The sequence below is a fragment of the Dendrobates tinctorius genome, unplaced genomic scaffold (genome assembly GCF_039654945.1).
Source record: "Dendrobates tinctorius isolate UK_male_01 unplaced genomic scaffold, ASM3965494v1 ptg000250l, whole genome shotgun sequence".
In the NCBI taxonomy this organism is placed as follows: domain Eukaryota; kingdom Metazoa; phylum Chordata; class Amphibia; order Anura; family Dendrobatidae; genus Dendrobates; species Dendrobates tinctorius.
The window spans coordinates 45,979,303-46,006,322 of NW_027361917.1; the positions used below are offsets into that span (position 1 = coordinate 45,979,303).

General features: G+C 47.9%; 1 protein-coding gene across 1 annotated transcript in view; it reads left to right on the forward strand.

The window, feature by feature from the left end:
• The window catches only part of LOC141063549 (sulfotransferase 6B1-like), a 121,919-nt gene extending 99,474 nt beyond the window's left edge, over positions 1-22,445 (forward strand). Inside the window, exons 6-7 of the mRNA XM_073557664.1 lie at positions 2,497-2,653; positions 22,315-22,445. Of these exons, the coding sequence (XP_073413765.1) occupies positions 2,497-2,653; positions 22,315-22,445 (288 nt within the window). The remainder of the gene's footprint in view (positions 1-2,496; positions 2,654-22,314) is intronic.
• The last annotated feature ends 4,575 nt before the right edge of the window (positions 22,446-27,020 follow it).

The window sequence follows — 27,020 nt, forward strand, 5'->3', positions numbered from 1 at the left end:
TGCAGCATTCAAGACAGATTGGAGAGGGGAGAGTTTGGTAAGAGGGAGACCGATTAGAAGAGAGTTACAATAGTCGAGACGAGAATGAATAAGAGAAACAGTAAGAGTTTTTGCAGAGTCAAAAGTAAGAAAAGGTCGAATTCTAGAAATGTTTTTGAGGTGCAGATGACAAGAGCGAGCCAGTGATCGAATGTGGGGGGCAAAGGAAAGCTCGGAATCAAGTATGACCCCAAGACAGCGGGCATGTTGCTGGGGAGTAATAGTGGAACCACACACGGAAATAGCAATGTCGGGTATAGGTACATTAGTAGCGGGAGGAAACACCAGGAGTTCAGTCTTTGACAGGTTCAGTTTCAGATATAGTGAGGACATGATATTAGACACAGCGTTTAGACAATCGCCAGTGTTTTCTAGAAAGGCTGGCGTGATGTCAGGAGAAGAAGCGTATAATTGGGTGTCATCAGCATAGAGATGGTACTGGAAACCAAATCTACTGATTGTTTGACCAATAGGGGCAGTGTACAAGTAGAAGAGGAGGGGGCCTAGAACCGATCCTTGAGGAACCCCAACAGTAAGGGGAAGATGAGAGGAGGAGGAACCGGCAAAAGAAACAGTAAAGGAGCTGTCGTTAATCAGCAGTGATACTGCTGAGGTGCTGGTTCAATGTGTCAGGGACTAGTTACCTACAAACCCACCCAGGGGGTGTGTTTAATAACGCTATTGTAAAGTGTATATTTGTGTGTGAAGGACCTGTGATGACGTCATAGTCATGTGACCCGGTGGGCATGGCTATGGACCATATAATGTGGCCAGGGCAGGTCACATGGGTGAATGCTGGGACCTGTTTGGTCCAATGTGGAAGGTCCCGTCTGAGTGAGATGGGGCTGCCTTCTGACAGCAAGTGAACGCTGTGTTAATGGCTGCACGTGACGGGGAGTTCACTGGAGGGAATGGACATCTGCAGTATGCTAAAGGAACCATGAGTGACCCTGATGTGGGTGAGATAACTGAGGCTAGAAAGCCTGTGTATGTTTAACTTGTGTGACCACAGGGATTACAGAGGTGAACTCTGTCATGGACGCTATGCTGTTATAAGAACTTTATGTTGCTTCTGTGGGTTTATGCTGCTGAATAAACCGCATGGACTGTTTTGGTTTTGTGGAAAACCTGGTGCCGGATGTGTTTTGTTCGCTGCCTAGCGAGGATCCCCTACTCGAATAACAGCACTACCTCACACAATGTTAAAGAAGAAGCAATACAGTATATATCAAGTGACAGTCAATGGCACTTATAGGTGTTGTCCAGGCTTGGCATGAAAATCTGCAAGTCACTCTATGTGATTGCAGACTTGTAATCCCTGATAGCATGCAATGTCGGGAACTTCCGATGCTGGTGCCTGGAGTAGGTGGTCACGTGATTGCAAGTATGTAATGCACCACATGAGCGCATGGCCAGAATGTGGATGGAAGTATGCATATTGCATAATTGTGGTCATATGAACTTACGTTCCCAGTGTCGGCACTAGGGAGTCCTGAGGTAGAGATGAGAGAATTTGATCGGGTCCCTGCTTATTTGGCAAGCTATAGCGCTTACCGAATAGGCTACAGCTTGAACCTGGATACATGGAGCGCGCCGGCTGATCAGCTGATCGGCTCCACAGCTGCATGTGTTGCAGCTGTGTCACAGTCACAACACACAGGCTCTCCATTCATGTATTGTGACTGTGACACAGCTGTGACACATGCAGCTGCGGAGTCGATCAGCTGATCATTGGGAGCACTCCATGTATCCGGGTTCCCGCTGTAGCTTATTCAGTAAGCACTATAAAGTTCCAAATAAGCAGGGACCACATCAAATTCACTCATTTCTAGGACTCCTGACTGCGCCTGTGAGGATTCAAAAGTCTTCAGATGGAGTGACTGCAGACTTTCATACCAAACCTGGACAACCATTTTGACACTGCTAGTATTAACATTTGCTGAAATGGCATATTAGAGGGAACCTGATGGCAGATACATGCTGCCCAAACCAAAGGAAGCATGTATAAGACACTGTCTGTATGATATCAGCCATGAATGTTTGACTCTAAAACACTGCAGCATTTCATAGAAAAGCATACTTCAAACGGTGCCAGGGACTGAGGCGGACATGAAACTAGTCAAAATGATGGGTCCCCGGCAGCTTCTCCCGCTTACAGCCAATGACTGTTAGGTCTCTTCCTGCATACCTTTGTAGGGGGAGACCTGTCACTCAAGGGGAGTGAGCATAGTGAAGCCTCCGGGGGCCTGCCTGTCTGGCTAATCTCCTATAAGGCTTAGACGCCAACAGTTTTTAAATTATTTTTCTCTCAATGTAGAGTTTTACATTCAAACATACATGGCTGATAGCATACAGCCAGTGTCTGATCAATGCTGCCCATGGATCGGGCAGCATGTATTTGCTGTTAGATTACATTTAAACAAAACAAATTTTTTATTTATTTTTCCTGGAATTAAGGACTTTCCCACAACACTGAAAAAAATATCAGAATTCTATCAGCTTCCATTGAATGAGGAACAAATTGAACTTGTAGCAAGCCGCACTTCCTTTAACTCTATGAAAGAACAATCAGAAAATACTCATGGAAAACTTGGTGATTCATTCTTTCGAAAAGGTAGGTCAAGGTCACAAAACAGCAGAGACTCCGTCTTTTATAATTGCTTATACATTTTGTCAATATACACACGTGGTCAAAATTGTTGTTAGTTGTTACCCCTTGTTTAATGACAGAAAAGCCCACAATGGTCACAGAAATAACTTGAATCTGACAAAAGTAATAATAAATCAAATCTATGAAAATGAGCAAATGAAAGTCAGACATTGCTTTTCAAACATGCTTATTGAACTCAAAAAATAATCAATCAAGGAATAAACATAAAGTAGTGAACATACAGCTCTGGCAAAAATTAAGAGACCACCACATCAAAACCCTGTCATGGGCAGCCCATTCTCCAGACCTGAACCCCATTGAAAACCTCTGGAATGTAATCAACAGGATGATGGATAGTCACAGCTAGGGATGAGCGAGCATAATCGAGGGTATTCGGTGCTTGGCAAGTAGTGAAGTACTTGCATTTCTCGTATTTCACTACTCGCCTCACACTACTCGGATCTCCCGCCCTGCATTTACCAATCACAGTAATGCCACAGCCTTCTTGGTTGTGGGCGGCATTACTATGATTGGCTGGCCGCCCAGCATCATAGGTTATGAGTCATCATAGCCTGGCTCTATCTAAGCCCTGCCGCCGCCATTTTCTGCACATTGCATGCAGAACACAGCTAGTGTAGGGAGAGTGTGAGCAGCTGCTAGGGAGAGTTGTGTTTGTTTCTGCAAATCATCCAGAAATCCTCTGTAAAACCCAATAGCTCTTTTCAGAGCTGAAAGTATAAGGTCAGCGACTGAGTAGCGACAGTTTTCCCAGCTATTTTTGGGGTCTCATTTACCCCTGCAGGGCAGTGTTTTTGTGCTGTTGCGGTGCTGTGTTCACAGCAAATAGGATGCACGCATGGTACTGCACAACTGACACGCAGCCAGCACCGCTGTCTTGTGTGGTGACTGGGGTGCGTAATTTCGCCTTAAACCTCAGGGCAATTTTTTAGTGGCAGCACCGCTGTCTTGTGTGGTGACTGGGATGCATAATCACACCTTAAACCTCAGGGCAATTTTTTAGTGGCAGCACCGCTGTCTTGTGTGGTGACTGGGGTGCATTATCACACCTTAAACCTCAGGGCAATTTTTTAGTGGCAGCACCGCTGTATTGTGTGGTGACTGGGGTGCATGATCTCGCCTTAAACCTCAGGGCAATTTTTTAGTGGCAGCACCGCTGTCTTGTGTGGTGACTGGGGTGCGTAATCTCACCTTAAACTTCAGGGTAATTTTTTAGTGGCAGCACCGCTGTCTTGTGTGGTGACTGGGGTGCATAATCTCTCCTTAAACCTCAGGGCAATTTTTTTGTGGCAGAACCGCTGTCTTGTGTGGTAACTGGGGTGCGTAATCTCGCCTTAAACCTCAGGGCAATTTTTTTGTGCTGTTGCGGTGCTATTTGTAAAACACAAAGCAGTACTAGGCTGTAGTGTTACCTTCCACAAAGGACTAACTGCTCCTTGTCCCCCAATATCTGCATCTGAGCATCTGCAACTATGGCAGAAAAATCCAAAATTCCTAAAAAGGCTGTTGTGAAGGGACAGGGACGTGGACATGGGTTTGTTATTGGTGCCCAACAAGGCACAGAGTCTGGGAGACTGAAGAAGGTTGATGCATCTAGGTTCCTGGCGAAATTTCCCAATCTGGAACTTACGGGTCAGAAAGCAAGAAGAACAAGAGCAGATACTGTCTTGGATGGCTGATAAGGCCTCATCGAAATGTTCTAGCAGCACCCAATCATCCATGACAAAACAGTCTACTGTCCATACAGAGAACGCTGGGTCATCCTATTCTCAACCTGTTCCTAGTTCATCACCCGGTCAGGAGTCACAGGAAACATTTGACCCCAACCTTGGTCAAATTCCCTTCGTTGCCTCTGGCCTCTCACTGTGCGACATTGAAGAGGAACGTGAGGAGGTATCGTCTGTTGATGATGGCCAAATATTTGAAACCCCACGGCCAAAAGAAATCCACTTTCATCCACATGATATACCGGTTGAAGAGGTGAAGGCTGATGGTGATGACACACAGTTGCCATCTGGCCAGTCGCCAATATCCACACAGAAGGAGGATGACATGGATGACGAGGTGGTCGATGATGAGACCACCGATCCGACCTGGACTGTTGGCACACATAGCCAGCACAGAGGAAGAAGCTGGATATGTAGCAACAACAAAGGCACCAAGGACTACTGGTTTGAGCAGAGTGCGAAGTGTGTCAACTGTTGCCAAGAGCAATCCCTCTGTGCCCCAAGTCAAGGCAAGGGTGCGTTCAGCCGCTGTCTGGAAATTTTTTTCCGATAGTCCTTCTGAACCAAATGTTGTCATCTGTAGCATCTGCCATAGGAAGCTGAGCAGAGGCCAGGGCAAAGGCAACCAAAGCACCACCATTATGCAGAAACACATGGCAGCAAGCACCCTAGTTAGTGGGCTGAACAACAGGGTACCAAATCAGTGTCTGCGACTGCGGGTTAAACCACTGCCATGTCGCCTGTGATACGTCCTTTACAATCTGATGGGCAGGAAGCAGGTGATCATCATACCTCTTGCTCACAAACTGCGGTTGTACAGACACAGGACACAACAAGCTCATCCACTTGTTTGTCCCAGGAAAGCATCCAATTGTCCGTGCCCCAGATGTATGAAACGAGGCGTAAATACCAAGCCATGCACCCACAAGCACAAATACTGAATGCGCATATTGCCAAGTTGCTAGCCATGGAGATGTTGCCGTTTAGGCTTGTGGGGACACAGTCTTTCCATGATCTTTTGGCTGTGGCTGCCCCACGATACTTGGTTCCCAGACGGCACTATTTTTCCTGCTGTGCCGTTCCCGCGTTACACCAGCACGTCTTAAACAATCTAAAGCGTGCTCTCACCAACGCCATAACTGGGAAGGTCACCTTACTACAGACACGTGAACAAGTACTTGTGGCCAGGGATGAAACATCTCTGTCACAGCACACTGGCTCAACCTGGTGGAGGGTGGGACAAAGTCTCAAACTGGACCATCATCACATATCCTACCCACGCCACGAATAGCGGGCACAACCTCAATCAGGGTTTCCGCCTCATCATATACGTCCAGTCTCCCCTCTGCCTCCTCCTACTCCGTCTCGTCATCCTATGCTGAATTACCCTCCACATCACTCCCAAGTTGGGAGCTGTGCAGCAGCGCATCGGCAAAGCGGCAACACGCTCTGCTGAAGCTGATCTGCTTATGGGTCTCGCCCTCCCAAGGCTGTGGGGTACTCGGTACCGGGCCGGTGTCAGGGGAATGTGTCACAGCAGCGGTGACCCGGTCTGTGGCCCTGGGCGCCCAAGTAATGGGGGAATGTAGTTAATGGAATGGAATAGTTTGTGACGCCACCTGTGGTGTTCGGCAAGGGAGGTGTTAAGCCGACGCTGCAGACAGGCCCGCTGGGACGGATGGTATGGTGCAGCAAAATTATAATAGTTCCCCACAGGTGAAGCTATAGTCCCAGGGCAGTGTAGAGGTGGTAGGCACGGGGATGTAGCAGTGCCGTACGGGTAGGAAGCAGACAAGACACAGCGGGGTGCAATTTCTGTACCTTTACTTGATAACTGCAGTCCAGGGTCCTGATTACAGATGGTATTGGAGCAGGCTAGCCTGGAAGCAACTCAGGGATTCTCTCTCAGCAGACGGGCTGTGCAGTCTCCTTACTTGCACCTTTTTGAATGAAGTACTTGCACGGCAGACAGCTGTATCCTCTCTCGGGGACTCCTCTTTCTTGAGTCCTCGCTCACCATTCAAGCTGCTGTTGTGCCCTCAAGTCTTAGATGGGAGCAGGACATTTCCAGCCTCCTACTCCTCTGGTATCTGTTGCAGGACCGTTAGTATCCGTACAACCGTGGAGACCAGGCTCCAGTTCATGCGCTCACTGTGAGGGAGCTCTCCTTTCCTAGCTCAACCGCCAGCTTGTCACTCCACGTCTGCACACTTCACCCTCCGCAGACTAACTAACCACTCCTTCCTCTTGGCCCTCAGAGGGCACTCCTCCCCTTAATCATGGTTCAGAGTTCCCCCTGCTGGCCTGGAGTGGAACTGTGTTGCATATATGGATTGACTGCGAGAGAGACCCATCATTGCCTCCAAGCCTGGCATTACCCTCCCCTGGAGGAAGGCAAAGCCACTGTGGCGACCATACTCCTGGGGGCACCACACTTAGGCAAAACACCACACACTGCAGCAGAGCTGTGGCAAGGACTAAAACAACAGACCGATCAGTGGCTCTCCCCACTGCAACACCAACCTGGTCTGGTTGTCTGCGACAATGGGTGTAACCTGGTGGTGGCTTTAAAGCTCGGGAAGCTGGTACACGTGCCATGCATGCTCACGTGCTGAACCTAGTGGTGCAGAAATTTTTAAAAACATATCCTGACTTGCTGTACCTACTTGAGAATGTGCGCCATGTTTGCGCCCATTTCCGCCATTCCTCAAGTGCTGTTGCCGGTCTTGCAGTGCTTCAAAAGCAATTTAATTTGCCAAACCACAGACTGATTTGCGACCTGCCAACACAGTGAAACTCAACATATCGTATGTTGGCAAGGGTAAGTGAGCAGCAGAAGTCACTTGCTGAATACCAGCTTAAACATGCCCGTCACACTGAGACTCAGCCAAGACACATAACAACTGTCGAGTGGGTGTGGATCGCTGATATTTGTGAGGTGCTTGATAACTTTGAGTACTGTGTAACGTATGTGGGCCGACTGGGGGGTGGTCCCTTTTTTCGCCGTGAACAGACTGGAGACAGAAACCGATGCATGTTCAACAGGTCCTCTTTATTGGCCGTCCTCCCGACGACCACAGCAGCACGACAGCTTCCGTGCACTTTTTCTCCTTTCTGAATTGACGTCCCTCACGGTTCTTTCACTGTGGCTGCCCTAGGCCTACCACCACAGCGCCTCACCTGTCCGAGTCCATCTGTCTGGTACCCCCGGGCTTCCTCTGTCCAGCAGCTCTCCTGTCAGGGCCATCCCCTGACCGTTTCTCCTTCCAGTCCCTCCCGGAGTTCTTCCTCTCTTAAGCCCCCGTCACACATAGCGATCTCGCTAGCGAGATCGCTGCTGAGTCACAAGTTTTGTGATGCAACAGAGATCTCACCAGGGAGATCGCTGTGTGTGACACTTACCAGCGACCAGCCCCCCTGCCGATATCACTGATCGTTGTTGGAAAGCCCTGGACATTTTTTTTGATCGCTGGTCTCCCACTGGCCAGCACGCATCGCTGCGTGTGACAGCCGGGAGACCAGCAATCAGCACGCTGGTAACTAGGGTAAACGCAGGGTTTCTAAGCAGCACGCTGTGCTTAGAAACCCTCTGTGTACCTTAGATACCAGCGCGCTGATGCAAGGAGCTGGCAACCAAAGTACACATCGGGTTTCTAAGTGACGAGCGCTGCTTAGAAACCCGATGTGTACCTTAGTTAGCAGCTCCCTGGATCAGTGCGATTGTTAGGCGTCAGGTTCCTGCCACTGCACAGTAGGAATCCAGAGCCTTGCACCCAGCGGTCTCCCATTCTTCTTCAGCCGCAGTGGAGCCTGCTCAGCAGATTCGTCGGTCCCGGCGCTCTGCCCAGGCCAACTCCGTGGGTTTGCTTGCTGCTGCCACCTCTGGCACAGCTATGACAATGCATGCTGCTCAGCAGCGAGATTCTCCAGGGACTAAGTCCTCATGTCGGGCCACTGAGCATGCCCGTGGAGTGATCTCCCATTGGAGATCGAGGGTCACGTGCTCAGGTCCTGCTCGTGTTCGGATTGGCCCATCCGAGAAGCCAGGAAGGTCCCGGACGCCCGTGGCTATAAAAGGTTTGCATGGCCGCTCGCCCATGCGCTAGGATAGACTGTATTTACAGACTATGAGGTGTGAGAGATGTATGCACGTATGAATGTATCTGGTGATTGACTCATTATGAAACCCCTACCCTTGGTACGCATGTGTTGTGCAGCCTAGCCTGCTAGCGCCCAGGCTTAGGTGTAGGTAGGTCAGGGTTTGAGTCACACTCCACTGCCAGCGTCTTTAGCGGCGCTCATGGCAGCGACGCCGTGCGCTCAATGGGCCTAGAGTGACTCTAACCCCGTGTCCTTGGGGTAGCGTTCTGTGGCCGTACACTGCACTCTTTTAGCCGAGCTCTGTGAGCACATACAGGCTCCGGCGTTTATGTTCAGTGGTAGTGCGGCTCTGTGAAGCAACAGAGTCCGCCCCTGTACACACCAGGTGACGATAACCCGTGTGTGTTCTTATAGTATACCGCCATATAGCATCCGCCATTACTGAGCAGCAGGTTACCACCCCAGCACGTGGACCCCGGGCTGCGAACGCACCTTATTACCATCTTTATTATTTGGTGCCTTCCGCCAGCCCTAACATTATCCTAGCGCCAGGGTCTGGCTAGTAATGGCGGTTGAACAGCGACTGCTGCAGTACATCTGGCAGCTGCAGGGCAGGTTGGCGGCTCTCGAGCGTTCAGCCTCAGCTGCGGATGTTACTGCGGTCGCTGTTCAGGCAGCCACAGAGGCTGTTTCCCGTGTGACCACAGCCATCCCTGCCCCGACTTTGTCCCGCCTGCCGCTGCCCGAGAAGTTCTCGGGTGATAGTGCTTCTTGTAGGGGTTTCGTAAGCCAGTGCTCTATACAGCTGGAGCTGCTGGCCGCACGATTCCCCTCTAAGCGGGCTAAAGTGGGATTTATTATTTCCTTCTTGTCGGGCAGGGCTTTGGAGTGGTATGTATCTGGTGATTGACTCATTATAAAACCCCTACCCTTGGTACGCATGTGTTGTGCAGCCTAGCCTGTTAGCGCCCAGGCTTAGGTGTAGGTAGGTCAGGGTTTGAGTCAGACATTGGTCCTCACCAGTGATCCAGCACGCCTCAGTGCACGTGCTCCACACTCCACTGCCAGCGTCTTTAGCGGCGCTCGTGGCTGCGACGCTGCGCGCTCAGTGGGCATAGATGGACTCTAACCCCGTGTCCTTGGGGTAGCGTTCTGTGGCCGTACACTGTGCACTCTTTTAGCCGAGCTCTGTGAGCACAAACAGGCTCCGGCGTTTATGTTCAGTGGTAGTGCGGCTCTGTGAAGCAACAGAGTCCGCCCCTGTACACACCAGGTGACGATAACCCGTGTGTGTTCTTATAGTATACCGCCATATAGCATCCGCCATTACTGAGCAGCAGGTTACCACCCCTGCACGGTGGACCCTGGGCTGCGAACGCACCTTATTACCATCTTTATTATTTGGTGCCTTCCGCCAGCCCTAACATTATCCTAGCGCCAGGGTCTGGCTAGTAATGGCGGTTGAACAGCGACTGCTGCAGTACATCTGGCAGCTGCAGGGCAGGTTGGCGGCTCTCGAGCGTTCAGCCTCAGCTGCGGATGTTACTGCGGTCGCTGTTCAGGCAGCCACAGAGGCTGTTTCCCGTGTGACCACAGCCATCCCTGCCCCGACTTTGTCCCGCCTGCCGCTGCCCGAGAAGTTCTCGGGTGATAGTGCTTCTTGTAGGGGTTTCGTAAGCCAGTGCTCTATACAGCTGGAGCTGCTGGCCGCACGATTCCCCTCTGAGCGGGCTAAAGTGGGATTTATTATTTCCTTCTTGTCGGGCAGGGCTTTGGAGTGGTATGTATCTGGTGATTGACTCATTATGAAACCCCTACCCTTGGTACGCATGTGTTGTGCAGCCTAGCCTGTTAGCGCCCAGGCTTAGGTGTAGGTAGGTCAGGGTTTGAGTCAGACAATGGTCCTCACCAGTGATCCAGCACGCCTCAGTGCACGTGCTCCACACTCCACTGCCAGCGTCTTTAGCGGCGCTTGTGGCTGCGACGCTGCGCGCTCAGTGGGCATAGATGGACTCTAACCCCGTGTCCTTGGGGTAGCGTTCTGTGGCCGTACACTGTGCACTCTTTTAGCCGAGCTCTGTGAGCACAAACAGGTTTCGGCATTTATGTTCAGCGGTAGTGCAGCTCTGTGAAGCAACAGAGTCCACCCCTGTACACACTGGGTGACGATAACCCGCGTGTGTTCTTATACTATACCGCCATATAGCATCCGCCATTACTGAGCAGCAGGTTACCACCCCTGCACGGTGGACCCGGGCTGCCAACGCACCTTATTACCATCTTTATTATTTGGTGCGTTCCGCCAGCCCTAACAGCGATGGTAACTAACGTACACAGAAATGCCGCGCGCTCGGTGTCGCTGGTGCTGATCGCTGGTGAAGCTGCCTGTTTGACAGCTCACCAGCGATCATGTAGCGACTCACCAGCGATCCTGACAAGATGATATCGCTGTTGGGATCGCTGGTGAGTCGCTATGTGTGACGGGGCCCTTAGTCTCTTCCTCCTTCAGTCTCCTCCTCTGCTGGACTCCTCCTGGACTGGTTTCCTTCTGGAACTCTCTCCGCCTTTTTATTCCCCTCCCCGGGAATTCCCCTCTAGAGCCAGTGTAACTCTGCCCACCATGACTATGCAGTTTCTTAACCTTAAGCTGCTGTTAAGCCCTTTTCTCACTGCTCTCTGCCTCCATCTTGTGGTCAAACTTTAGTACTGCACCGTCTCCTTTTCCTACTGTCCTTGGTCTCCCCCTAGTGGCCAAACCCAGTACTTTACCATCTTCCACTTTCTCTAGCTGTCTCCCCACATGCATATGCACCAGTTCACGTCAAGTTCTTTTACTGCACATTTTGCATTCACCTTCCTGCTGCAGACAGGTCCATAGGTCAGTCCATTTCCCTACAACTGCACCAAGCTTGTGAGTGGTGATCAGTCTATTATCAGCATAACCATCCCTATGCTTTGCCTGCTGAAAAAAATCGCTGCAGAATCAAAAAATGGAATCTTTGCGTGCCCAGCAGCTGGGTATGGAGCAAGATTTCACAATGGGTGATCCTACCCAGCCCAGCCAATATCATCAGGTAACATTGGGGGATGAAGATGATGATGAAAATGAGGAGGGAGAGGACTTTTTCAGTGGTACCGAGGGGACACCTCATGCTACAGAGGGGAATCCCAACCCCAGCTTCATGTCTGTCCAGCATGGGTGGGCTGGAGAGGAGGAGGTGGAGGAGCAGAGTCAGTGCGAGGAGAGGATGGGTATTGTTCCTCCTTCTGGGGTCACAGAAGATTTGCCTCTTGCAGCTTGGCGCACATGGCACACTTCATATCTGACAGTCTGTGCCAAGACCCTCGCGTAATCCACATTTTCAATAGCAACCTATACTGGTTGGCCACCTTTCTAGACCCATGGTACAAGGACAAATTATCTTCGCTACTGTTGCAGTCACCAAGGGGTTTCACAATGGAATCCTTCAAGAAGGCCGATGTCGATCATTTGATGGCAACAGCACCCTCAGACACCACTGCTAGCAGAGGTACCAGCTCTGTGCAACAGCATGCATTAATGGGGAGAGACACGCTAAGCAGGTCCAAAAGAGGTGGTGGTAAAATGTCCACAAACTGGGCCATCTTCAATAAACCAGCTCATCACCAAGGACTAGCTGGAACAGTAGCAATGTCAAGGAGGGAGAAGTTGAACAAGATGGCCAACAACTATCTAAGTGACCATACCTGCGTCCTTCCTGATGCTTCTGTACCATTTAATTATTGGGTATCCAAGCTTTATAGTTGGCCAGACCTCTCCTTATATTCCTTGGAGGTGCTTGCCTGCCCTGCTGCTAGTGTGATGTCAGAGCATGTTTTCAGTGCCGCTCGGACAATAATCACAGATACACGCACACGGATGACTACAGAGAATGCAGACAGGCTGATTCTGATAAAATTTAACAAGGACTGGATTTCACAACAATATATAAGCCTTCCAGATGACAGTATCCCAACCTAAAGTCACCCAAAACGTTATTTTTTTTTAAATTGGTGATTACGTCCATCCCTTCCCATACAAGTCCCTTTTCTTCTTCTTACACATGTTTTCAAATCCGGCTTCTGCTACATGTACCTTATGGTCAATAACAATAAGCTAAAAACAATGTAATGTTAATTAATATTTCCAATCGGAGGCACTTGTGATGAGAATCAGACCCTTCTTCCTTCATCAACCATGGTATCATGCCCCTTACACTAATTTTTAGAGACACTATGGCTATGCCTGGACACTGGGCACTGCAACCTCTATGCTAGTAGTCCTAGCTTCATCATAATTGTTTGGCCCTTCAGACCTGCCTTGCTTCCTTCATCAACTATGATACAGCCCCTTTGGCTAATTTTTGGAGACTCTATGGCTATGCCTGCACACTGGGCACTGGAATTACCATGCTAGTAGTCTACTTTCACAATTGTCTGGCTCTTGAGGCCTCCTTCCTGCGTCAACCATGATACAGCCCTTAGGGCTAATATTTTGAAGACACTATGTCTGTGCCTACACATTGGGCAGTGGCAGTGGAACAACAAGGACAGAAGTCCAAGCTTTATTATTGTGAATCCCTTGTGATGATGATTATGGGTGGCTTCTTCCTGTGTTAACCATCACACAGCCCCTAGGGCAGATTGCTCTACTTACACCACTTACACACTTAGCTGTCAGAAGATCGCCTCCATCATCACTCGCTCTTATGGCACTTCTGATATATCACTGGCACTGCGTAATTGGCGTACGAGTCCTGCTCTGCCGGCAAAAAAACCACAGGACTTCAAATGTTTGTACATTCTTTGTACATTCTAGTGAAGCAGTGGAGTAAAACCACTCCTGCAGCCCCTGACCAGGTGCACTCATGTTATATACATTTGTTTACAGCATACATTTTTTTAACATTTACACATTTTTTTAGCCTTTTCCTCAGCCCCCAGACCGCTTTGTAGCGTCCAGCAGACAATTACTCGCATTTTCCATTGCCTATTATTGGACTTGCTAATCGTACTGAATACCTGAGTATTACGGTATACTCGGTACGAGTATAGCAAGTCAGAATACTTCAGTACTCGCTTATCCCTAGTCACAAGTCATCAAACAAAGAAGAACTGCTTAAATTTTTGCGCCAGAAGCAGTGTGAAAGACTGGTGGCAAGCATGCCAAGACGCATGAAAGCTGTTTTTAAAAATCATAGTTATTCCACAAAACATTGATTTCAGAATTCTTCCTGAGTTAAAACATTAGTATTGTTGTTTCTAACTGATTATGAACTTGTTCTCTTTGCATTATTTGAGATCTGAAAACACTGAGGTTTTTTTTTTTTAATTTTGACCATTTTTCTTTGTCAGAAAAAAAATACAAAATGTATTGCTTGGAAATTCGGAGACATGTTGTCAGAAGTTTATAGACTAAAAGACCAATTTGCATTTTACTCAAAAATATACCTATAAAGAGAAAAATCAGACAAACTGAACATTTGAAAGTGGTCTCTTAATTTTTGCCAGAGCTGTATATTCCCTTAAAAAGCTTTTAATGTTAAATATTTAAAAAGACACTTTCCCAGTGAAAAAATGGTAAATACCAAAAAATGAAAAAAGACCTAAATTAAGATCCTACATAACCCAACAATAGGCCTAATCTGTATCTGCCTATATGTGGAGGTTGGCACCCTAAACAACGATTTTTTGGCACCCCCACTCAACGAGGACTGTCCCTCACTCCCCTATCAATCCCTATCAACATAGGTGGGAAAACAATGTATCGATAATGCAGAGATGAAGAGGTAGAAGTGCCCTAAGGTAATCTATGTAGGTATACTTAATAAAAATGAAAACATGGATAATAGACAAATAAATCCACAGCATGATAAGCTCATGCCAAAAACATAGCCCGATTTTCAACCATGCTTTTAAAAAAAATAAATAAATAAAAGTTATGAAATAGGCCTGGACAGAAATGATGGTACCCCTGATGTCACGGTGCAGTAGGGGATGATGAACCTGGGCCCCTGAACTGCCCCTCAGGCTAAGGGGGAGCCCTGACTTTCCTTAACTTGGGGGTACACTTGATGTAATGAGGCCCAAGTCACCGACCTGTCCCTATCTCCTGCTTAGCCCTGAGCTAAAACCCCAACCCGCTCCCCAGGAGGTGAGACAGGGAAAATAGTGAACTGCACCAAAAACCAAAGGAAAAATAAAACAGACACCTCGGGGTTAAATCAACTAAAAAACAAAACTTAGCTTTATCTACTGCATTGCACTGTACAGCAGAGTAAGGCTCCTGAACTCAGCTTTCAGCAGAATCACCACTGCTCCTGATAGGCTGAACCACCACTGCACCAGATAGCTCCAGTCTTCACCACGGTTGGTGATAAATGTCACAAAGTGACTGGCTCTGCGTGACGCGACTCGATGATCGGTCGGTCACTAAACAACAAACAAGGGAACACCGGGGACACAATTACAACAGTGGGCCCTGCAATAGAGAACAGGGAAAGGGACACCTCCTGCACTCTCCTGAGGCTGTGTCCTGGACTATCCTGATGTCCCTATACGACTTCTTTCAAACCGTCGCCGACCAGGATACCTCAGCCCTCACTTGCCCTCCACCTATCCTCTGATTTGTGGGGGTGTGAGTGTTCTTTGTTTTACCCTGTCTGTTATTTTTCCTTGGTGTTGTCTTAGTGCAGCGGTGGGACCAGTGTCCGCACTAGCCAATTCCCTAGTGAGGGATAGGTGGAGGGCAAGTGAGGGCTGAGGTATTCTGGTCGGCGACGGTTTGAAAGAAGCCGTATAGGGATGTCAGGATAGTCCAGGACACAGCCTCAGGAGAGTGCAGGAGATGTGCCTTTCCCCATTCCCTATTGCAGAGTCCACCATTGTAATTGTGTCCCCGGTGTTCCATTGTTTGTTTGTTGTTTAGTGACCGACCGATCATCGGGTCGCTTCAAGCAGGGCCAGTCACTTCGCGACATCTGAAAATAATATGTCAAAAGGGACATGTTAAATCAAGTTGTGTCCACTAATTAGCATTACAGGTGTCTACAGTCTTGGAACCAGTGAGTGGGCCTGTATAGAGGCCTACAGATACTCACTGTGCTGTTTGGTGACATGGTGTGCATCACACTCAACATGAACCAGAGGAAGCGAAGGAAAGAGTTGTCTCAGGAGATTAGAAAGAAAATTATAGACAAACATATTAAAGGTAAAAGTTATAAGGCCATCTCCAAGCAGCTTGATATTCCTGTGACTACAGATGCACATATTATTCAGAAATTTAAGCTCCATGGGACTGTATCCAACCTCCCTGGACGTGGCCGCAGAAGGAAAATTGATGACAAATCAAAGAGACGGATAATACGTATGGTAACAAAAGATCCCAGAAAAACTTCTAAACAGATTAAAGGTGAACTTCAAGCTCAAGTAACGTCAGTGTCAGATCTCACCATCCGTTGTATGAGCCAAAGTGGACTTCGTGGGAGACGACCAAGGAGGACACCATTTGTTACGGTTGCTGTAGCGGGAAGGCACGTAGAGGCAACCCGGAAGTGGACCCTCTGGGTCACGGCTCCAGAGCCCCTGAGGGCGAGCGCCCAGGTGAGGACCCCCCTATACAGGGAGTGTTAGGGGCAGACCCCCAGGGGATGGAACCGCGACAGCCGGAACCAAAGGGACGACTGGGGCTAGACAGGAGTGGAGACACAGGCATATCCATACAGTGAGCACAGAGGAGCACAGAGACCGTGGAGATTGGGCAGAGTGCAGGACCGGAGCGCAGCGGGTGGCAATAGCTGGAGGCTGCTAAAGAAGAAGCACGGATAAACACAAAGCAGGAGGATGGAAGAAGCAGGACAGGGAAGGAGTAAGGAGCAACAGAGGGCACCGTATAGCGAGCGAGAGTGTCTTTTTAACTCCAGAATGTCCTGAAAATTTTGACGAGTGGCTCCAACGAAGAACCTTGAGTCTATCTCCACTCCGAACAAAGGTTTTACCAGATGGTGGGGAGACCAGGCTTAGTGGGGCCACGGTAAGGATTTTGGCGGGGTCGAAGAGATGTGCTGGACCCTCCTCCTTATCCACTGACTGGAACGACGGTGACAGGGCATCCGCCTTGATATTCTTATCCCCGGGTCGGAAGTGGAGTTCGAAGTCAAAGCGTTCGAAGAACAAGCACCATCTGGCCTGCCGTGGGTTGAGCCTTTGGGTGGACTGAAGATAGGCCAAATTTTTGTGATCCGTAAAAATGATGAACAGATGGAGAGCACCCTCGAGAAGATGGCGCCACTCTTCAAGAGCCATTTTTATGGCCAAAAGTTCTCTATCTCCAACAGCATAGTTACGTTCGGGAGCGGAGAAAGCCTTTGAAAGGAATCTGCAGGTGAGAGTACGGCCGGAGGAAGTCTTCTGCAGAAGAACTGCTCCTGCTCCCACCGAAGAGGCATCAACCTCTAAAATGAATGGTCTGCTGGTATCCGGACGATGGAATACCGGAGTCTTCGCAAACTCTTGTTTCAAGGTTTCAAAGGCAGCTTCAGCATCAGAGGGCCAATGATTGGGATCGGCCCCTTTGCGGACAAGAGCCGAGATAGGTTTAGTCAACGAAGAAAAGTGGGGAATAAATTGCCGGTAATAATTGGCAAACCCCAAAAACCGCTGGATAGCCTTTACTCCGAGGGGACGCGGCCACTTGAGAACTGCCGAGACTTTCTCAGGGTCCATCTCTAACCCTGAGTTCGAGACGATGTAACCAAGAAACGGCAATGAAGTCTGCTCAAAGAGGCACTTCTCCAACTTGGCAAAAAGATGGTTCTCCCTAAGACGTTGGAGAACTTGGCGAACGTCTCTGCGATGTGTGGCCAGATCCGGAGAGAAGACTAAGATGTTGTCAAGGTAGACTACAACACAGGAGTAGAGGAGATCTCGAAAGACATCATTAACGAGTTCCTGGAATACTGCAGGTGCATTGCAGAGCCCAAAGGGCATAACCAAATACTCGTAGTGCCCGTCTCGTGTGTTGAACGCCGTTTTCCACTCATCTCCAGCACGTATGCGAACCAGATTATAGGCCCATCGTAGGTCAAGCATCGTAAACACACGTGCTCCTTTCAGATGATCAAAGAGCTCAGAGATGAGTGGCAGTGGATATTTGTTCTTCACTGTGATGCGATTCAGGCCACGATAATCGATGCAGTGACACAACGACCCATCTTTCTTCTTTACAAAAAAGAAGCCTGCTCCTGCAGGGGGACGAAAACTTGCGAATAAAGCCCCTGGCCAGGTTGTCTTGGATGTATTCAGACATGGCTTGGGTCTCCGCCGAGGAGAGAGGATAAATCCTACCACGAGGAGGAGTGTTGCCGGGAACGAGCTCAATGGGGCAGTCATAGGGTGGGTGCGGCGGTAGAGTCTTGGCCTCTTTCTTATTGAAAACATCCACAAAGGCACTGTAAGCTGACGGTAATCCGGAGAGAACAGGAGAAGGAAGAGGGGTACCCACAGGACGCACCGGCAGCAGACATCGAGCCCGACAAGACTCCCCCCAGCGCAAAATGTTGCCGCTATGCCAGTCTAAGGTGGGCTCGTGGAGTCGCAGCCAAGGAAGACCGAGTAGGATAGGATGGGAAATACCTGCCAAGACAAAAAACGTAATTTTCTCCTTGTGTAGGGCTCCTACCTGCAACTCTGCCTCATGAGTGACATGAGTAACTGTCTCTAGTAGGGGTCGACCATCTACAGAAGCGAGACTTAGAGGGTTCACTAAAGGTCTCACAGGAACAGAAAATTTGTTGACCTCCTCAAGCCTAATAAAATTTCCGGCGGCACCCGAGTCCACATATGCCACCAGAGAAGCCCGCTTCCCATCAACATGCACGAGGACAGACAAAGTGAGGGGTAGAGAGGTGTCAAAAACGCCCAGGAAGGCCTCTCTTACCTGGCCTAGGCGGAGGAGTTTTCCGGACGGTCAGGACAGGTTCGGAGCAAATAGGAGCCGCTGCCGCAGTAGAAACAAAGACCCTGGAGGGTTCTCTCCCTACGACGCTGGTCAGAGAGCTTCAGGCGGTCCACCTGCATAGGTTCAGGTGCAGAGGCAGAGGAGAGAATCCTGGGTCGGGGACTGGGTGGTCTGCGAAGAGAAGATAAAGGACGAGAAGCCCTTCTCTCCCTGGCCCGTTCCTGAAACCGGAGATCTATCCGTGTGGCCAGGGAAATCAGATCCTCCAGAGCTGTAGGGGTATTACGACCAGCGAGCTCATCTTTAATACGACTCGAGAGACCTCACCAGAAAGCACCCACCAACGCCTCGTTATTCCAACCTAAGTCGGCGGACAAGGTCCTGAACTGTATGGTGTACTGGCCCACGGTTAGAGAACCTTGGCAGAGGCTAAACAAAGCCTCAGTGGTGGAGGCTAACTGACCCAGTTCGTCAAAAACCCGACGGAAAGTGTCCATAAAAACGGATAACTGGGTAACCACAGGGTCATCACACTCCCAGAGGGGATTGACCCAAGCCAGAGCGTCCCCCTCTAGGTGAGAGATGATGAAGGCCACTTTGGCTCGGTCAGTGGGGTACTGTTGGGGCAATAATTCAACATGAAGGCAGCACTGATTTAGAAAACCCCGGCATAATTTGGCATCACCGCTATACCGGGGTGGTTTGGCCAACCGTGGAGGAGGATGGGAACCCGCAGCAGGAGGAGCAGAGGCGGCCGAGTGCAAAGCGAGCAACCGACCGTCTACCGAAGCCATATAGCTGAGGATATGTGACTGGGTATCACGCTGCTGCGCCAATTCTTGTTGTAAGCCAGCCAACTGAGCGGCGTTACCAGGGTCAGAGGATTGGAGAGCGGAAAGACGTGAGTCCATAGTTTTCATAAAGGACATCATGCACGTCTGGTTCTCCCGAAGGAAAACCAATTCCTTTTGGGCAGCCGTGGCTCCAGCGGGGTCCATGGCCTGTTCTTACTGTTACGGTTGCTGTAGCAGGAAGACACGTAGAGGCAACCCGGGAGTTGACCCTCTGGGTCACGGCTCCAGAGCCCCCGAGGGCGAGCGCCCAAGTGAGGACCCCCACCTATACAGGGAGTGTTAGGGGCAGACCCCCAGGGGATGGAACTGCGACAGCCGGAACCAAAGGGACGACTGGGGCTAGACAGGAGTGGAGACACAGGCGTATCCGTACAGTGAGCACAGAGGAGCACAGAGACCGTGGAGATCGGGCAGAGCGCAGGATCGGAGCGCAGTGGGTGGCAATGGCTGGAGACTGCTAAAGAAGAAGCACGGATAAACACAAAGCGGGAGGATGGAAGAAGCAGGACAGGGAAGGAGTAAGGAGCAACAGAGGGCACCGTGTAGCGGAAGAGCAGAGGGGAACTGACGGAGGCAGCGCAGGCGGAGGCACAGGGAGAGGGAGCCGAAGATACAGCACAAAGCAAAGGCAGAGGCAAGAATAGGGGTGCTAAGGGCCAGGATCACTGCGCAAACAGAGGCAGGGTAGAAGGGGCCTGGAACACGGAGAGTGCTGCAATGAGACAGCGTCACCGCATTAGAAGAACAGGCATCTTACCTGTCCAGATGTCGGCCATAAGTAGCGCTGGGCGCTGCCATGTTGGAGGCGGGGCCAGCGCGTCATACTACCCAGGGGACTGCGCGCCAGGAGGGAGGCAGTGCGCAGGCGCCTGACACCGGGGGAGCTGGAGGCTGGGCGCGGGGACGCGCTTGGGAGCAGGAGCGCGCCGGGAAGTGCGCGCAGCAGGGTAAGTGGAGCCCGGGGGCATAACACCATTGTTGAAAAAAAAAAAATTATAAAAAAGCCAGACTGGAATTTGTCAAACTACATGTTGACAAGCCACAAAGCTTCTGAGAGAATATCCTATGGACAGATGAGACAAAAATGGAACTTTTTGGAAGGCACATCAGATCTATGTTCACAGATGGAAAAAGGAAGCATATCAAGAAAAGAACACGGTCCATACTGTGAAACATGGAGGAGGCAATGTTATGTTCTGTGGCTGCTTTGCTGCATCTGGCACAGGGTGTCTAGAATCTGTGCATGGTACAATGAAATCTCAAGACTCTCAAGGGATTCTAAAGAGAAATGTGCTGCCCGGTGTCAGAAAGCTTGGTCTCAGTCACAGGTCATGGGTCTTGCCACAGGATAATGACCCAAAATACACAGCTAAAAACACCCAAGAATGCCTAAGAGGAAACCATTGGACGATTCTGAAGTGGCCTTCTATGAGCCCTGACCTAAATCCTATTGAGCATCTTTGGAAAGAGCTGAAACATGCCGTCTGGAAAAGCCAACCTTCAAACATGAGACAACTGGAGTAGTTTGCTCTTGAGGAGTGGGCCAAGATACCTGTCAAGAGGTGCAGAAGTCTCATTGAAAGTTACAGAAATCGTTTGATTGCAGTGATTGCCTCAAAAGGTTGTGCAGCAAAATATTAAGTTAAGGGTACCATCATTTCTGTCCAGATCTATTTCATGAGTTTTATTTTTTTTAATTCAGTGGAAGCATGGTTGAAAAACAATATCTGACTTTCATTTTCATAAATTTTTGATTTAGGCTGCGTTCACACGTCGCGGTTTTTTCACGTTTTCGCAGCGGTTTTTAACGCGCGATTTTGCCGCGAAAAAACAGCATCCCATGCAATCCTATGGGATTCCTCAATGCTGTGCTAATGTTGCGGATTTTCCCGCTGCGGAATCGCACCGCAGAAAAATCCGCACCATGCGCATTATTTTGCGGAATCGCTGCAATTCCGCCCACATAAGAATGCATTGTTCTGCTTACTTTCCGCATGTGGCTGTGCCCACCATGCGAAAAGTAAGCAGAACATATGCGGATGGTACCCACGGTCCGGAGGAGAGGAGACTGTCCTCCGGGCTGTGCGTACCATATCCCTGTAAAAAATAGAATTAAAATAAAAAAATCGGGTTATATTCACCTTCCGATGTCCTGCGCAGCGTCCCCAGGCTTCAGCGATACACGCGGCAGGTCCCGTTCCTAGTAATGCATTGCGATAATGACATTTGCTGACATCGCTGTCTCGCGATACTGCAGCGGTCTCGCGAGACCGCGACGTCATCAAAGGTCATTGCCGCAATGCATCACTGGGAACGGGACCTGCCAGAGCATCGCGGAGGCCTGGGGACCCTGCGCGGGACATCGGAAGGTGAATATAACCCGATTTTTTTATTTTTTTTTTATTATTTTTAACATTTGATCTTTTTACTACTGATGCTGCATAGGCAGCCTCAATAGTAAAAAGTTGGTCACACTCGTCAAACACTATGTTTGACGAGTGTGACCAACCTGTCAATCAGTTTTTCAAGCGATGCTACAGATCGCTAGGAAAACGCTAGCATTCTGCAAGCTAATTACGCTTGAAAATCATTAGTTTTTCCGCGGGAAATAGGCGGGAATTAAAATGCGGTTTTCTCGCATATTTCCCACGGAATGGAATTCCGCAATTCCCGCAGTAACTTCCGTGGGAGTTCCGCTACGTGTGAACTTAGCCTTATTATTACTTTTGTCAGATTCAAGTTATTTCTGTCACTATTGTTGGTTTTTCTGTCATTAAACGGTGCCAACAATTTTGACCACGTGTGTAAATATCAGTCGTCAGAATACAAGCTGCCATTTTCGCATGACTAGTTATACTTTTACTCTTGCTATAATTTATTGTGTTGTCATTTCAGTCATACTTTTGTTTATTACATTGAAGATAATATTTTGCACTCTTATCTCTATAGGAGAGATTGGTGACTGGAAGAATTATTTTACTGAAGATCAGAGCAAAGTGGTGGATGCGATGTTTGAAAAATATCTTGCAGGAACGAAACTGGGAAAGATGCTGGACTATGAAAAGTATTGCAAGTGGTAGATACTTCAGAAGATAGCATAAAAAACATCTAACTAGTCAGTTTATCGCTGATTAGGATCTTTTAGACAAAACATAGGATGAACACAATTAACAAATACCCTGCAGTAAGTAAAAAAATAATTATATATTGCTTAGTTTGATTAAAAAAATCCTAAGAGCCATAAAACCATGACAAGGTGTACCCAATCAGGAAGCAAAACCAAAGAAATGGACCAGTAAACCAGCTGATAGAAGTGCAATATGTAGGGGCACATTCACACTGTGGTCATTAATAGTCAAAACCTAGAAAAAAAGTGAGCAAATACGCTGCAGTAAGTAATTAAATAAATAGTAATAGTATATATTTTGTTTTAGTTCCTTGTACTTTGTACACATAGGAGCATCCCCCCTACCTTCTTGGACTGGGCATCTTGATATAGGCATCTACGGGCAGATGGGCAGCTGTTCCGTCTAGGTCCTGCTCTTCCCTCACCTATTTTGAGGCCTGCTGGCACGTAGCAAGATGAAATACTAACATTAGGGATCATCGTGATTAGACATACCTTGTCACTTTGGATGGCTTTTACACCTTTTTGACCAAATAGTGTAAACTAAGAAACCTTATGTTATTTACAAGTACTACTATTATTTATTTATTTACTTACTGTTGGTTATTTGCTCAATGTTTTTTTCTAGGTATTGTCTATTAATTGGCTAGTGTGAATGTGCACCTACACATTGCATTTATGTCAACAGGTGTGTCAGCCCATTTCTTTGGTTTTGCCAAGGATCTTTTAGACTAATGCATGTCTGAGTTGAGTTTCCTCAATTAACCTAGTTTACTTTTTAGAATGATCCTTAAAGGGAATCTGTCACCTACCCTTTGGCGGGCGATGAAAGCGAGGTCGGTCCGGTCCGATGGGCGGTGTTCCCCATGTGTGCCGCCTCCCCATCCTTGCCCGCCGTCCGCAGGTTATTGCTGAATTGGAGTAGGTGTACGCCATTTTTTGCACGTGCGCTAAGCATTCATAGCTAGCGCATGCGCAATATGCTTTGCCCAACTGCGGGCAAAGCCGAAAAGCCGGACTGCGCATGCGCCGGTTAACTAAGCCCTGGAACACAGCAAAATACTTCCGGGGCTTAGTTAACTGGCGCATGCGCAGTCCGGCTTTTCGGCTTTGCCTGCAGTTGGGCAAAGCATACTGCGTGTGCGCTAGCTATGAATGCTTAGCGCACGTGCAAAAAATGGCGCACACCTACTCCAATTCAGCAATAACCTGCGGACGGCGGGCAAGGATGGGGAGGTGGCACACATCGGGAACACCGCCCATCGGACGGGACCAACCTCATTTTCATCGCCCGTCAAAGGGTAGGTGAAAGATTCCTTTTAAGGTCAGGGACAGATGGCCATATTTCACAGTCTGCATATGAACTGTATATGGAGCCATGCCTGGACTGACCATTGGTCTCCTTATCGAACTTACAGGCCCGTTTATGCCTACAAGGCTGTAAGTTTGGGTCAGGACACCTGTGGACATTGCAGGCATTTTAGGCACTTTATACAGACCATGAATTTTGGCAGTCTGAACCCAGACTACATCTAGTTAACTGAAATCTTAGGTCTAACATCTTTACTGACATTAAATTATAATATGAAACTGTCATTTTGCTGTTTAATCAGTCAATAAACACAATTAAAGCAATAGAGTTTGGTGTATATGTGTCAATCCTCTGGTAATAAAATGCCACAAACTAAAATTAAGGTTAAAACAAACAAACAAAATTACCCAGTTTCTGAATAATTTGATGACCTAGTAAGAACTTTACCATCTATGTGGCAAAACGGTAATAAAATGTGCCAGCTGAGGCAAACTAGACAACTAGGGTGTCACAACTGAACTGTAAATCTGGCAGCTGTTAGCACAGCTTCCATAGACAAACTTAGTACAAGACACTCTGTCTACCAGATTGCAGAGCTTCTGGATTTCACCTTTAAACTGCTGTATAAGGATCTGGAACTTACACAGGGACCCTTGGGCTGGGGCCATGGAGTCAGCTGCTAACCTGTGGGGCAAGCTGGAGGCAAAAAGGGTCGTCATGCCTTCATGCGGCATCGATGCCAAGCAGTCGCGTCAGAGAGCTTTTGGCTTCCAGTATTATCTCTATGACGATGAAATCCAATTATACATCACATCCTGACATCAACTCCTCATGACTACAAAATACCAGTCTGTCTTTAGTCTCTAACATAATGTCCTCCCTCTGTCTAAAACTGAATCTGTCAAGAACTGAACTCGTTGTGCTTTTTACCTTGACTAACCTTCCTAAACCCGATATCACCATCTCCGTGTGTGAGTTCTACCATTATTCCCAAGCAGCACGCCCGCTGTATTGGGGTTATAATTGACTCAGCTTCTTTCTTCACTCCCTACATCCAATCACTGGCTCGCTCATGTCATCAGCACTTCAAAAATATCTCTAGAATTCAACTTTTTCTTATCTTTTACTCTGCAAAAACTCTTACTATTGCTCTTATTCATTCTCATCTGGACTATTGTAACTCTCTACTAATTGGTCTGTGCTAGTCATTGCCCTGGTTGCACATCTACAGAATACAATATAATGTTATTTCTCTCACCAGCAAAGCACTCCATAGTTCTGTACCACCCTACATCTCCTCCCTCACCTCTGTCTACCACCTTACCCGTGTCTTCCCGTTCTGTTAATGACCTAAGACTAACATGCTCAATAATCCGAACCTCCCACTCCCATCTCCAAGACTGCATGCTCCTCCAATACTCTGGAATGCACAATTCGATTAACTGCAAAAAAAAAACCTCAGTTTTAACCCCTTAGTGACGGATCCAATTTGCAGCTTAATGACCAGGCCAATTTTTACAATTCTGACCACTGTCACTTTATGAGGTTATAACTCTGGAACGCTTTAACGTATCCCGCTGATTCTGAGAATGTTTTTTCGCAACATATTTTACTTCATGTTAGTGGTAAAATTTCTTTGATACAACTTGCATTTATTTATGAAAAAAAAGGAAATATGGTGAACATTTTTAAAATATAGCATTTTTCAAACTTTTAATTTTTATGCCCTTAAATCAGAGATATGTCATGCAAAATACTTAATAAATAACATTTTACACATGTCTACTTTACATCAGCACAATTTTGGAAGCAAAATTTTTTTTCATTAGGAACTTATAAGGGTTAAAAGTTGACCGGCGATTTCTCATTTTTACAACAAAATTTACAAAACCATTTTTTTGAAGGACCACATCATATTTGAAGTCACTTTGAGGGGTCTATATGACAGAAAATACCCAAAAGTGACACCATTATAAAAACTGCACCCCTCAAGGTGCTCAAAACCACATTCAAGAAGATTATTATGTTAGGGCTGGCGAAACGCACCAAATAATAAAGAGGTGGTACAAGGGTGCGGTCGCAGCCCAGGGTCCACCGTGCAGAGATGTAAACTGCTGCTCGGTAATGGCGGATGCTATATGGCGGTATAAGAGAAGAACACACATGGGTTAGCGTCACCCGGTGTATACAGAGGCGGGCTCTGTTCCTTCACATGTATGTCAATACCTGGATAAGAATGAAGTGATTAAACAGAGTCAGCATGGGTTTGTAACTAATAAGTCATGTCAGACTAATTTAATTTCCTTCTATGACGGTATTACTGATTGGGTGGATCAAGGAAATGCTGTAGATATAGTATATCTTGACTTCAGCAAAGCATTTGACAAAGTCTCTCATACAATCCTTATTGAAAAAATGACTAAGTATGGAATGGACAAGGCAACTGTTAGGTGGATTCATAACTGGCTTAGTGATCGGACCCAAAGAGTGGTCGTAAATGGCTGCACATTCAGTTGGAAGAATGTCTCAAGTGGGGTACCACAGGGCTCTGTCCTGGGCCCTGTATTGTTCAACATCTTTATCAACGATTTAGATGAAGGAATTGAGGGTAAACTGATTAAATTTTCTGATGACACAAAGCTAGGAGGGATAGCTAATACTAGAGAAGAGAGAGAGAGGATTCAAAAAGATTTAAATAAACTGGAGAAGTAGGCAGCAACTAACAGAATGGTTTTTAACAGGGAGAAATGCAAAGTACTACATCTGGGCAATAAAAATGAAAAAAGCATATATAGAATGGGAGGAATAGGGCTAAGTGACAGCACATGTGAAAAAGACTTGGGTATACTAATAGATCACAGACTGAATATGAGTCAACAGTGTGATGCAGCAGCAAAAAAGGCAAATGCAATTCTAGGATGTATTAACAGAAGCATACAGTCTAGATCACGTGAAGTAATTATTTCCCTCTACTCCTCTTTGGTCAGACCTCATCTGGAATATTGTGTCCAATTTTGGGCACCACATTTTAAAAAAGACATCAACAAACTGGAGCAAGTTCAGAAAAGAGCGACCAGAATGGTGACCGGTCTGCAAACCCTGTCTTATGAGGAAAGGTTGCAGGATTTGGGAATGTTTAGTTTGCAAAAGAGAAGACTGAGAGGAGACTTAATAGCTGTCTACAAATATCTAAAGGGCTGTCACATTGTAGAAGGA